Genomic DNA, 13,350 nt, shown 5'->3' with positions numbered 1-13,350 from the left:
ACTGTTCCCATAGAAATTGTAATGCAATGTAACTGTACTCATCACAGAATAATTATAGGGTTTATAAAAATAAAATGAATTCAGAACATGCTATAGGCCTCATGGTCCAGTCATGGGACAAATGATACCCATCTGGTGAATGTCTTCTTCTTCTCATCCTGTCAGAGTACTGCTGTGCCTGTAGGTATAATCTTATCAGAGATAACAGCAGGGTCTAAATTTCAGGCCCTTGATTAACATGAGGGCCAAGCCGAATGGCCCTCCTGGGCCCCCACATAGGGGCTGCGTGAGACCCAGTCTGTTTACCCTCAACGCCTGAACCTTAGATCTTCTCACTGTCATAGGGGAAAACCTAACCCATTAAAGCCTATTAAAGGCCGGGTGTGGTGGCTCACGCCTGCAATCCCAACATTTTGGGAGGCTGAGGTGGGTGGGTCATTTGAAGTCAGGAATTCGAGACCAGCCTGGCCAACATGGCAAAACCCCGTCTCTACCAAAAGTACAAACATTAGCCAGGCATGGTGGTGGGTGCTTGTAGTCCCAGCTACTCGGGAGCCTGAGACATGAGAATCACTTGAACTTGGGAGGCAGAGGTTACAGTGAGCCAAGATCGTGCCACTGCACTCCAGCCTGGGTGACAAAGCAAGACTGCATCTCAAAAAAAAAAAAAAAGCATTCTCCTCTGCCACACTGGGAGTGGATTCCATTCTGATGGTGAATGGGAAGACAGACTGAGGGAGAGGTGCCTGAAAGTGGCACACATCATTTCTGCTCATGTTCCATCTTTGAGAACTAGGCCATCCCCACATTGAGATGTGAGAAATGGAATGTAGTCCATGTAAGGGCAGTTGTGTCCCATGAGAGGGGGCCATGCTGACCCCTCTGATATATGGTGACCTCTGCCATGCTCACACCTCCCATGACCACTGCCCCAGCTTCAGAGAGATCCAGGTAGAGGGTCACACCTGGGAAGCTGTGATCTTGTTCCCCTTTTGGAGTTCCACTTCTAGAAAACCTGGCCCATTAGAATGCTCTGAGACTTGACCACCTAGATTTTACAGTAGTGCAGAGGGGTGAGGATGAGATGCTGTGAGGGGTTAATACCTCTCTGAGACATGTCAGGGCACTGGTCCCCTGGATGCTCTTCTCCTGGTTTTCAGATCCTTGGGAAGCCTCATCTCTCACCTGGTGTAGATGACACTGTAGCTTTCTAATACCAAGCAAACCACCTAATTGTTTCCTGCTTCTGCCCCTGTCCCTGCAAAATCATTTTATGGAAGACCCTGAAGGCCCATCCATTATGGAAGAAACATTCCAAAGTTCCCCAAAGGGATGGGAAATACAATTCTTCAGGCACCATCTACCCTGCAGGAGTCTGTGCATGCCTCCTTCCCCTGGTGTGGAGGCTGAATGCAAACAGAGGTGGTGAAGCACACTAGGTGGGGAATTCCTTATTTTCTTTACTTGGAAGAATTTGTAGGCCCTTCATTCAACCAGTCAGGGAAGGCTTCTTGGGGGCGGTAGCATGAGTGAGCTGCTCAAAGGAAAACTCTAAGAGATCTTGGGTCAGAGAACTTCAGATGTGTCTTACCCTCTTCAGGCTGGGTAGATTGGGGACAGTTTTCTCTGAGCCATGTTCCTGCCTCCCACAGGTACAGGAAAGGTTCTTGGCTGATGGGAATGACTGGCTGAAGCTGGTGGTGCTGCTCTGTGGGGAGGATGATGATAAGGTACAGAATGTGGCTGCAGGGGCTCTGGCCATGCTGACAGCAGCACACGAGAAACTGTGCCTCAAGATGACTCAAGTGGTAAGAGCTGGCCCTGGGGATAGGAAGGGCTGGGTGGGCTCCAGGGAATCTCCCCACCCACAGACCACACTGGATGATCCTCTGGGGAGGCCAGCTCCTAAAGAAACCCCTCGCAGCCCCCAGGCATCTGTTCCTACTGCCTAAGGAGAGGAGGGTCTATTCCCTTCAGTGCCTTACGTTCATTATTTGGTCTTCCCAAGTGTGCTGGCTCAAACCCTCCCATTGGAGTTTCACCCATTGCCTTTAGTGGTGCATATACCTCATTGCTTAAGAACAACAGCAGGCCGGGCGCGGTGGCTCACGCTTGTAATCCCAGCACTTTGGGAGGCCGAGGCGGGCGGATCATGAGGTCAGGAGATCGAGACCAGGTGAAACCCCGTCTCTACTAAAAATACAAAAAAATTAGCCGGGCGTGGTGGCGGGCGCCTGTAGTCCCAGCTACTCAGAGAGGCTGAGGCAGGAGAATGGCGTGAACCCGGGAGGCGGAGCTTGCAGTGAGCCGAGATTGCGCCACTGCACTCCAGCCTGGGCGACAGAGCGAGACTCCGTCTCAAAAAAAAAAAAAAAGAACAACAGCAATGCTAACCACTGCCATGAAGCTCCAGAGCTTTCCAAGAGAAGCACGGAGGTGGCTGGGATGCCATAAGGAGCTTATGGTTTGGCAAAAAAGCTGCAGATTCTCTTAGGTGGACACAATGACCAGCTCCTAGGAGACTGTGGCCATTGCAGCAGGTGTAATGGAAATGATATCTATATAGTCACAAACGAGGGAGTGCACAATGAAACTTTCCTTATTTCACCAAACCAAGGAGTTTGTGGGCACTCATCTCTCCCCATGGTGAAAAATGTGGACATCTCAATTCAAAGGTGTTCATGTCTGGTTTAAAGGCAGGCTCTTTTAGATAGCCAGTGTAAGGTGTGTGTGTGTGTGTCAGCAGATGTGTTCTCTAAGTTCCAAGAGGGGTTGTGTTGTCCTGGCATCTGGCAAGGGTGTATCTGCTGAATGTAGCTCATCCTGCATGGTCTTTGGACTTCAGCTTCTTTCCCTAAGGCAAGCTTCTCAAAACTGTAATGTGTGTAAGAATCACCTGGGTGACTTGTTAAAACAGTTTCCCCACATGTTCTGATTTAGTAGATTGGGGGTGGGATGCTAACAGCTTGGGGACCACACTTTGAAACCACTGCCCCAGAGCAGCCTCTGCTGGTGTCACTGGTCACATAACTCTTGTTGCAGGTCCTCACAGGACCCTCTGTGACTCCTTGCACTTACTGAGTGCCAGGTGTTGCCGTAAGTGTTTACATTTATTAAGTCGTTTAATTCTCCCAAACACCCTGTGAGGTGGATATTATTATCATCCCTATTTTACAAATGAGGAAACTGAGGTGCAGAAAAGCAACTAGCCCAAGGCCACACAGCCTGTTAGTTGGGAAGGGATTGGAACCCTTCAGGATTGCCAACCCACTCCTGGCCACTTTGTCGTTCTTCCTTGTGGGGCTCAGACATCTTGGCTGCATTTTTGTTCTGACACGGGGCTTCCTGGGGACTCTGTGAAGCTGCTCAGACTGATCTTTTGTGCCACCCCATGGCCATGTTGGATGCTGGACATCTCTACAGTCTCATGTCATCTGGGTTATGCCCTGGGCTCTGCTTCCTGCCCTGGAATCCCATCCTTGTTGAGTTTCTATCCCTGCTTCCTTTGACCCTTGGTGACTCATCACAGGGAGCGATGGGCCCTGGACCCATTATCAGTTACACTTCAGCATAGAAACTTTCCAGCATAGAACCATGCCACAGCTAGCTGAGCTTTCATGTTCTTTCCTTGGGATAGGACATTCAGTGCAGAGTTTACAAAAGTTGGGTTTGATGCTCAAAAGCCAAGAATTTGCCTTTTCTTCCCCCTGTGTCTGTCTCCCCATGTGCTTTCCTGTCAGCAGGAAAGTGAGCCCTGCTGACAAATGACAGGTGAGGGTAACAGGTACAAAGAAGCCCAAGGGAAAACCTTTGCATTGGTGTTTTTTTAAATTTATTTTTATTTATTTATTTATTTTTTGAGACAGAGTCTTGATCTTTTGCCCAGGCTGGAGTGCAGTGGTACAGTCTTGGCTCACTGCAACTTCCACCTCCTGGATTCAAGCGATTCTCCTGCCTCAGCCTTCCTAGTAGCTGGGATTACAGGCGTGCACCACCACGCCTGGCTAATTTTTGTATTTTTAGTAGAGGTGGGTTTCCCCATGTTGGCCAGGCTGGTCTCGAACTTCTGACCTCATGCTCTGCCTGCCTTGGCCTCCCAAAGTGCTGGGATTACAGGCATGAGCCACTGCACCCCGCCTGGGTTGGTGTCTTAAATCATCAAGTACTTGCCCTGCATCCACTTCTGCTTGTTGAGCACTTACTCTGTGCTCCAGCCCCCATGCTAAGCTCTTTCCATGTATCATCTCATTAAATCACCACAATGTTAGAGGTAGGTGTAGAAGATGACCCTGAGGCTTACAGAGGTTAAATAACTTAGCTGAGGCCATGTAGTTGGTAAGTGGCTCAGCTGGGACCTGAACACTGGCCTCTCTGACTCCAAATCCCCATGCTGATGACCATTTTACTCTGCTGCGCCAAGTGTGTCTGTTGAATGATACATGAGTCAAGCCTCCTGGTTCTATTATCAGCATTATCTCTGTCTCCTGGGATGATCAGAGGAGTCTAGAGTCCTACCTTCCCAAGAATAGAAGTTGGGTTGCTTCACAGCTGGGAATGGAGGAAGAATGGAAATGAGGATACATTTAAGACTCTTGTGTTGATTCCAGTTAAAGTCAGGGCTGGGGGAGAGCATGTCTGCATGCCTGGAGCTGATGTCTCAAAGGGCACCCGGTTTGGCAGAAGCAGGCATTGCCCATGTGCCCAGGGTGAGAATCCTCCTTTTGAACACTCTGCATCCCTGTTCTTCTTAGGCTTGTAGTGGGTCTGGCCCTTTGCTTCTTAAGCTGCTTAAGAAATAAATGGATGTGGGAAAATGAATCCTCTGCTATTTCCAGATGCGTGACCATAGCTAAGTTGTGCTGATTCCTTTAGTCCTTTTGTTTTAGTTCATTTTCTGTTGCTATAACAGAATACCTGAGGCTAGGTAAAAGAAAAGAGGTTCATTTTGGCTCACAGCTCAGGAGGCTAGGAAGTCCAGGATCAGACAGCGTCATCTGATTTGCTTTTGGTGAAGGTCTTGTGCTGTGTCATAGCATGATTTAGATGCAGAAGGGAAAGTGTGTGTATGTGAAAAGGATAAAACACAAGAGGTGGTAACTGGGGCCATGAGTGTCTCTCATGGTTACTAGCCTAGTCCCTTGAGAGCAAGAACTCACTGCTGCAAGAATTAACACATTCCTGTGACGGCAGCATTAATTCCTCTTAATGACCTAATTACCTCTTAAAGGCCCCACCTCCCAACATTGCCACACCAGGGACCACATTTCCAACACATGAACTCTGGGGGCACACTCAAACCTAGGACCTTCCTTATCTTTTTCCCTGCCTCCAGACAACCCAGTGGTTGGAGATCCTCCAGTGGCTTTGCCTGCATGACCAGCTGTCTGTCCAACACTGGGGCCTGGTCATTGCCTACAACCTACTGGCAGCCGATGCTGAGCTGGCCAGGAAGCTGGTGGAGAGTGAGCTGCTGGAGATCCTGACTGTGGTGGGCAAACAGGAGCCAGATGAGAAGAAGGCAGAAGTGGTTCAGACAGCCCGAGAATGTCTCATCAAGTGCATGGATTACGGCTTCATTAAACCAGTGTCTTAGACAGGGAACCTCAGGGTTGCTGGGAGTGGTCCTGTACTGTGCAGAGTCCTGGGTTGGGTTCTCCTGGAGTGTCAGGTCATCTAGGGATCATAGCAGTGCCAATGAAGTCTCAATATAAAGGAAAGACTTGACTGTTCTCTGAGTTGTGAATCTTCTCCTTTGTCCTGACAGAGTTTGGATGTTTCACTCTCTCTCTTGCTTCCTGTCTCCTTACATTTGTTATGTTTCAGAAATTCCCAGAATAATTTTCACCCATGATTAGAAATAGGTTGGATCATTCTTTCTGTGCCCATTCTGAAGGCCAGGATAATAGGTTGAAGTTCTTTACATTTTGGAAAATGGATTTTGTGGTAAGGTAGGAACTAACGGGTGTGTGCATATAAAGGTTAATGCTGTTGTATTTGGATGCTGATCTGTGCTGTTTTCATGTCCTCTCTCCCACACTATTTGAATCAGTCTGTTCAGAACTGTGTGTTTCACCTACAATGCTCTGTCCCAGTCCCATGCCCATTCCCATCAAATTCACTGTGATGGAAATAGAGTTTATGTTCAACAGTGGGACATGACCTCTGCAATTTTCTTGGGAAAGTCTTCCAAGCAAGATGGACATGATGAATACCAATAAGATCAACTCAAAGTACTTCAAACAAAAAATAAATAATTCATTGGCTCATGTATCTTGGCCATCCAGGGAAGGTCTGACATTGTTAGATCCAGAGTTTCATAAACATATTGTTATGGATTGAATCGTGTGCCTTACCCACCCCCCAAAAAATTTTGTATGTTGACACTCTAACCTCTGGTTCCTCAGAACGTGACCTTATTTGGAAAGGGTTATTGCAGATGTGATTAGTGAAGATGAGGTCCTATTGGAGTAGAGAGGAACCCTAATCCAATATGCCTGGTATCCTTATAAAAAGGGGAAATTTGGCCACAGATATGCACACAGGTAGAACACCATGTGTGAACATGAAGGCAGAGATCCAGGTGATGCACCTACAAGCCGAAGAATGACAAAGATTACCAGCAAACCACCAGAAGCCAGAGGAGAGGCATGGAACATACAGTTTCTCACAGCTGTCGAAGAAACCAGCTCTAACAACGTGATCTAGAACTTCTAGTCTCCAGATCTATGAGATAAATTTCTGTTGTCTAAGCCACCCGGTTTGTCGTACTTTGTTGCTGCAAGCCTAGCAAACTAATGCACGTATATTCTATATTTTGAAGAAAAAATTCCCAGAGAATCATATTTAAAATGGTTAAATTAAGCAAAATTAAACAAACCAAAAAAGAAAAGTCCCAACTACCTGAAATATTTAATTGTCTTAGGTAACTGACTTAAAAATAGCTAATACAGTCAATTGCCCCTGGCTTTAGTTCTTTAAAAGATAGTACAAAAATAAAAGATGCCTGGCGGGGTGCAGAAGCTGACACCTGTAATCCCGGCACTTTGAGAGGCTGAGGTGGGTGGATCACTTGAGCCCAGGAGTTCAAGACCAGCCTGGGTGTCATGGCAAAACCCTGTTTCTACAAAAAATACAAAAAAGTTAGCCAGGCGTGGTGACACGTGTCTGTAGTCACTGCTATTCGGGAAGCTGAGATGGGAGAATCACCTGAGCCTGGGGAGGTCAAGGCTGCATTGAACTGTGATCGTGCTACTGCACTCCTTCCTGGGTGACAGAGTGAGACCTTGTCTAAAAATAAATAGGCTAAAGCGGAAATGAGTGCTGACACAGAGATAGCGGGTGTAAACCAGAGACAGAGCCAGAGTAGCGGATGGCTGAAGTCAAATACTTATGTAGCAAATGGGGATAGAGACACGTGTCCGATGGATGTATTGGCCTTCTCCGGACAAATATTCCCTCCCCTGAAAACCATAGGAAAGGGGCAAAGAAGGATACTCCTATAGGTCAATTTATAGAAGAGAGCAAAACCTTAAGATTCTCAATGAAGTAGGAGCTAAGAACCTCTGTATCAGGTGAAGAGACAGGAAGGTCAAGACGGGGAAGGAGAAGATTTGCTAAAGATGTGGAAGAGAATGAGAACTAAACAGGGCTGGGCAAGCAAAAGGCATCAGGCAAGGCTGAGTACTCAGATGAGGTTGAACATATGTAATAGTTACTTTAAAACAGGGTTAATCTGTATGACTAGGTGCTTTTTCTTTAGCCCTCAGATACAGAAGTAGAACAACAGACTGTGGATTGGGCTGGCATTTTGCCAGGGTACAGCAGGGAGACGGGCACAGGAAAGGCCCAATGTTGGGAGTATTTCCTTTAATCTCCTATGAGATCCAGGCTGGCTAGGGTAGCAAGGTAGGTTATAAGAAGAAAAATACAGAGAAACTCATGAGGCTGCAGAGGCTTGGAAGGAGAAAATGTGTTGGGTGACAGTGAGATGCAGAAGATTTCTAAGGTGGTACACCTGTAGAGGAGAAGGTGGAGGTCCCAGCCCGGGTAAAAGGAGGCTAATCTGCCCCTGGTCATGACCACTGGCATTAAAGGAATCCAGAAGAGACGAGGCTTTTTCTGTTTGTGTAAGCTGTCTCCTTGTCCAAGTTTCTCTTCACCACTGAAAACCTCTGAAAGTTGTCAACTTCATTAAGGTAGATTCAGAAGACCTATTTTATTCAAAATGACAAAATACTTCTAGAGAAAAAGCACATATGTCTGGTCAGATAATGCATGTATGACTTCGGACAAATCACAGCATTTCAGTGTTTGAGGTAATCTAGTCTGTCCCGGGTTGAAGCAATTCTCCTGCCTCAGCCTCCAGAGTAGCTGGGTTGCTACAGGGGTACACAAACACACCTAGCTAATTTTTTATATTTTTAGTAGAGGCGGGGCTTCAGCATGTTGACCAGGATGGTCTTATCTCTTGACCTCATGATCCTCCCACATCGGCCTCCCAAAGTGCTGAGCATGAGCCACTGCACCAGGCCGCACCATATATTTAAAAACAACAGGCTGGGTGCGGTGGCTCATGCCTGTAATCCCAGCACTTTGGGAGGCCGAGGTGGGTGGATCACGAGGTCAAGAGATCGAGACCATCCTGGCTAACACAGGGAAACCTAGTCTGTCCCCTTTATTCCTTAACTCTCCATCTGTACAGACAGAAACAAAATAATCAGCCACATATCTTGTATAAAATAAATATGAAGAGAGAAACAATTATAAAGGCAGAAGTTCTTGGGGTGAGGGGAAGAATTTTAAAATACAAAATTAGCTACTTCTTCAAGAAGAAAAATATCAGGGAGTACTGAAAGAGAACAATTGCAGAAAGGAAGAGAAATTAACCTAAACAGCAACCAAAAACCTTGTAAGAATGTATCAACAGGCCAGTGGAAAACAAATACCCACCCTGCTGACACCTTGATCTCGGACTCGTGGCCTCCAGTACTGCAAGACAGTAACATTCTGTTGTTGAAGGTGCCCAGTCTGTGGTACTGTAAAACAGCCCTAGGAAGCTAACGCAGCCTGTTAGCTCACAGATGGTGGCGGGATGGAATGCTCAATGGAGCTCCAGGCTTACTGTCTACAGCTCCCAAAGTGTGCTATGGGACCCTTGGATGGGTGTGGGTATGCAAGATAATTTTGGGTGGTGCAGGGTGAATAATTTCAATTGACATAAAAATGTGTTTATCTTACTGGGTAAATCAGGGGTCCCCACCTGTTAGGAACCAGGCTGCACAGCAGGAGGTGAGCAGCCAGCCAGCGAGCAAAGCTTCATCTGTAGAAACAGCCGCTCCCCACCCCTTGCATTACCACATGAGCTCTGCCACCTGTCAAAAGAGTGGTGCCGTTACATTCTCATAGAACCCAACTGTGAACTGCGCATGCCAGGGATCTAGATTGCGTGCTCCTTATGAGAACCTAATGCCTGATGATCTGTGACTGTCTCCCATCACCTCCTGATGGGACCATGTAGTTGCAGGAAAACAAACTCAGGGCTCCCACTGATTCTATATATGGTGAGTTGTGTGATTATTTCATTATATATTACAGTGAAATAATAATAGAAATAAAGCACACAATAAATGTAATGGGCTTGAATCATCTCTGCATCATCCCTTCCCCTTCTCCCAGGTCTGTGGAAGAGTTGTCTTCAAGAAAACTGCTCTCTGGTGCCAAAAAGTTTGGGGACCGCTGGTGTAAATGTTTCTAAGAATAGTTAAGCAACTTAAGCTTTACATGCTACGAAGAATACAGGTTTAAATGCTAATAAAAATAGATGCAAATGAAAACACTCTTTCTGTGGTCCAGGGATTCTTAACCATTCTATCAGAAAGACTTGTGGCTTGGAGCTGCAGCTGCCCTCCCACATCCTGTCCACTGTCAAGCCCTGCAACACACACACACACACATGCACACACACATGCACATACATACACATGCATATACTTGCAAACACATGCACACAGATGCACATACGTACATACACATGCATATACCTGCACACACACACACACACACACACACACGCTGTGCTTCATGCCCTCACTAGGGTGGCCTGGGAGGAAATGCGTGTTTTTGGGAGAAATGAAGACAACTCAGGCCCCTCATTCTCCTGGTGTTTGCACAAGTGCCTTCTCTGCAGACCATGCTTCAGTCTCTTTCTTGGTTCTCCCTGTTACTGAAAGAGAGAAGCAAAGGCCCGGCACATACTCGGCTGCTTAGGGCCCAAGCCAAGTTCGCAAGCTTCCTGGGGAGCCTAGTAAGATGAAGGCACTGCAGAGCTTCCCCAAAAGAGGCGTCGGCTTTTCATGGATCCTTGAGCCCAGGAAGGCGATAGGTGAGACATCACAGTTCATCAGAAGACACAAGCAAACTCCGGTGAGAAAGGGCATTGGTCAAAGATTTTATTCTCTCGGAGAAGGGGTTCTCGGGCTGTAAGCAGGAGGCAGAAGACTTTATTGCATGTGTAGTTAGGTGATGGTGACCTACGGTTTTCACTGGGAACTGGGATCGAGAGTGACCCGACCTCCTACTCATGCTTGTCTCTCCCTGTCTCTTTCTCTGCCTTTTGCATCTCTCTCCCTCTCTCTCTCGCTCCTTTTCCTCTCAGCCTCCTCTGTCTCTCTCCTTATCTCTCTTCCTCTCTCTCTCTCTGTCTCACTCCCTTCTCCCCATCTCTCTTTCTCTCTCCTTCTTTTCCTCTTCTCTCTGCCTCCTCATCTCTCTGCCTGCCACTGTTCAGGCTCCTGGGGCCCCACATGGATGGGCAGACACAGGCTACCTTTCATAGCTACCTTTCATATCGCAAGCACAGGGCTGCAGGACCTTGGTCCCCACCTCCCAGCATCCTCGAAATGAGGGGTGTGGGGTGTGCCGTGCTCTCCTGAGTGGGCGCCCCACACTCCAAGAAGCAGAAACTGCAGGTCGCAGCTGGCTCGAGTGGTGCGCCCACAGGAAGTGAGCTGCCAGCTTCCATCGTGCGATCTGCTGAGGCCAAAGCAGAGGACAGCAGCCCAGGCCCGTCTCTGCAGCAGGGTGCGGGTAGGGGTGGGCTTGGGGGTGGGGATGGGGATGGGAGCCACCAATGCAAACTGGCCCCTGGCTGGTTTCCTACCCTGCACCCTGCCATGCAGGGCCTCCTCTCCCACCCCTACCCCTGTCTGCCCCACCTCCACCCCTAGGCTGCCCCACACCCAGGCTCCAGAAGTCTCCCAGGATCCAGGAGCTAAGGGCAACCACTGGGTTCCACAGCCCCTAGTCCGTGAGTCAGCCACCCCTCTGCGTGCTGACAAACCTTGGCTCTCATGCCCCACCCCAAGCCAACCACACAGCCCTGTCCCCCCACCAGCATTATTACCGCTTCCTGATTTTAGCCCTGACAGCCCTGTTTCCTGGTAACCTTGCCCTTTCCCACCCTGGTCCAGGCAAGCCCGAAGGCCAGCACCCTCCACCCACCCTTCCTGGGGGCCAGTCTACTATCTCCTTGCCCAGATGTCTTCACCTGGCTTTACCGAGATAGAATAAATAACAGGGATGAGGCCCCAGACTCCGCCAGGAAGATGTGCCAAAATACTCTCCATTTAGAAGCAGGAACAGTGATGGGGCCTATGGATGACCCCAGGATTGTCACCCAAGCAGCAAGAAGGGCAAGGAGCCCGGTTTCCTGGCCTTACCCTGAGAGGACGTGGCCAGGGCTCCAAAAGGCCCTGGAGAGGGGTGGGCAGGAGAGCAGATCCACCCTCCTCTTGAGGAAGCAGCCACCACCCCCAGGAAGAGCAGATGGGGGCACACAGGCAGAGTCCCCGCGTGCTATAGAGCAGGGCCAGCAGATCTGTACTCAGCCTCAGCCCCAGGGGAGCTGCAAGATACACTGAGACCCTCACAGGTTTGGCTCTGTGTCCCCACCCAAATCTCATCTGGAATTGTAATCCTCCTGTGTCAAGGGAGGAACCTGGTGGGAGGGGATGGGATCTGGGGACAGTTTCCCCCCTGCTGCTCCCCGGATAGTGAGGGAGTTCTCAGGAGAGCTGATGGTTTGAAAGTGGGGCACTTCCTGGTTCTCCATCACTCCCTCCTGCCGCCTTGTGGAGAAGGTGCCTGCTTCCCCTTTGCCTTCTGCCATGATTGTAAGTTCCCTGAACTGGGAGTCAATTAAACCTCTTTCCTTTATCAATTACGTAGTCTCGAGTATTTCTTTATAGCAGTGTGAAAACGAATGAATACCCCTTCCCTGAGACGCCTTCTCCTTAGGCAACCAGCTGCCCCCATGCTCCTCCTCTGCCCCCTGTTCTTTCTTTTCCCCTCATGAGGCCCAAGTGATAAACAGGGCCAGCCCCAGCCCCATCCTACCTCAGGCCTGTGTGGCTGCTGGAGAGGCCATGCTCCTTTCCTCTCCCCAAGCCTGCCTGATATGCTTTCTGGATCCTGGAGAAAACTGACCCACTATTCTCATACTGGTGCAACATCTTCCAAGACCTCAAAAAGCTGTACCATTTGAGCCAGTCTTTTTTCTTGTCTCCACTTGCTAGGGCTGTCATTGGGACAGTCCTAGAGGGTGGTGCCAATGGATGAGTGGATGGATGGACAGTAGTCCAGGGATGATGTCCCTGTCTGTCCTGAACCGGGCCCTTCCTCCAATGAGAAGCCTTCCTGAGTGAGTATATACAGTTATCCCTTGGTATCCACAGAGGATTAGTTCTAGGGTCCCCGGGAATGCCAAAATCCATGGATGCTCAAGTCTCTGATATAACATGGCATAGTACTTACATATAAGCTATGCACATCCTCCCGTATACATTAGACCATTACTAGATTATTTATGATATGTAATACAATGCAGATGCTACATAAATGGTTGTGATACTGTATTCTTTAGGGAATGATGACAAGAACAAAGTCTGCACATGTTCAATAGAAACATAACCATCCAATTTATTTTCTGAATATTTTCCATCTGCTGTTGCTGAATCTACAGATGCTGAGCTCCTGGATACGAGAGCCAAGCATGCTTTGAGAGTCGGGTGGGTGAGGTTGCTAATGAGTACAAGGGAGCAGGTGTTGATCAGGAGGGCCCTGCACTGGGGCATCTGGACGTCCTGCCTCAGGACTTGAGACTCCAGTTGGATGGCACAGGCAGACTCAGCCCAGGTCAAAGCCCTCCCCTTGAAGTTTCATTTTATCCCAAGCTCTTTCTGGACCTTGGAATTTGGCATCCCCTAGGCCCTGGGTGGAAGGACAGATGAGCCAGGTTTTAGATAACATGTCTAGAAGAGTGAGCCCCTACTGTGTGCCCGGCACTTTCCCCAC

At 48.6% G+C, this 13,350-nt stretch overlaps 1 protein-coding gene across 8 annotated transcripts in view; it reads left to right on the top strand.

The window, feature by feature from the left end:
- Nucleotides 1-13,350, top strand: part of LOC129469449 (protein unc-45 homolog B-like) — a 164,451-nt gene that overhangs the window by 72,466 nt on the left and 78,635 nt on the right. For 3 of the 8 annotated variants that reach the window (XM_063628828.1, XM_055256051.2, XM_063628827.1), the window contains 2 exons: nt 1,653-1,808; nt 5,333-6,753. The exons of 1 other annotated variant lie outside the window; for it this stretch is intronic. In XM_063628828.1, coding sequence (XP_063484898.1) covers nt 1,653-1,808; nt 5,333-5,593 — 417 coding nt within the window. In that variant the 3' untranslated portion in view covers nt 5,594-6,753. Of the gene's footprint in view, nt 1-1,652; nt 1,809-5,332; nt 6,754-13,350 lie in introns of those variants that run through there. 4 more of the 8 variants (XR_010118098.1, XR_010118099.1, XR_010118104.1 and 1 more) reach the window with 3 other exon arrangements.

This window comes from Symphalangus syndactylus, chromosome 20, assembly GCF_028878055.3.
Source record: "Symphalangus syndactylus isolate Jambi chromosome 20, NHGRI_mSymSyn1-v2.1_pri, whole genome shotgun sequence".
NCBI lineage: Eukaryota > Metazoa > Chordata > Mammalia > Primates > Hylobatidae > Symphalangus > Symphalangus syndactylus.
This window is presented reverse-complemented; position numbering and strand designations above follow the sequence as displayed.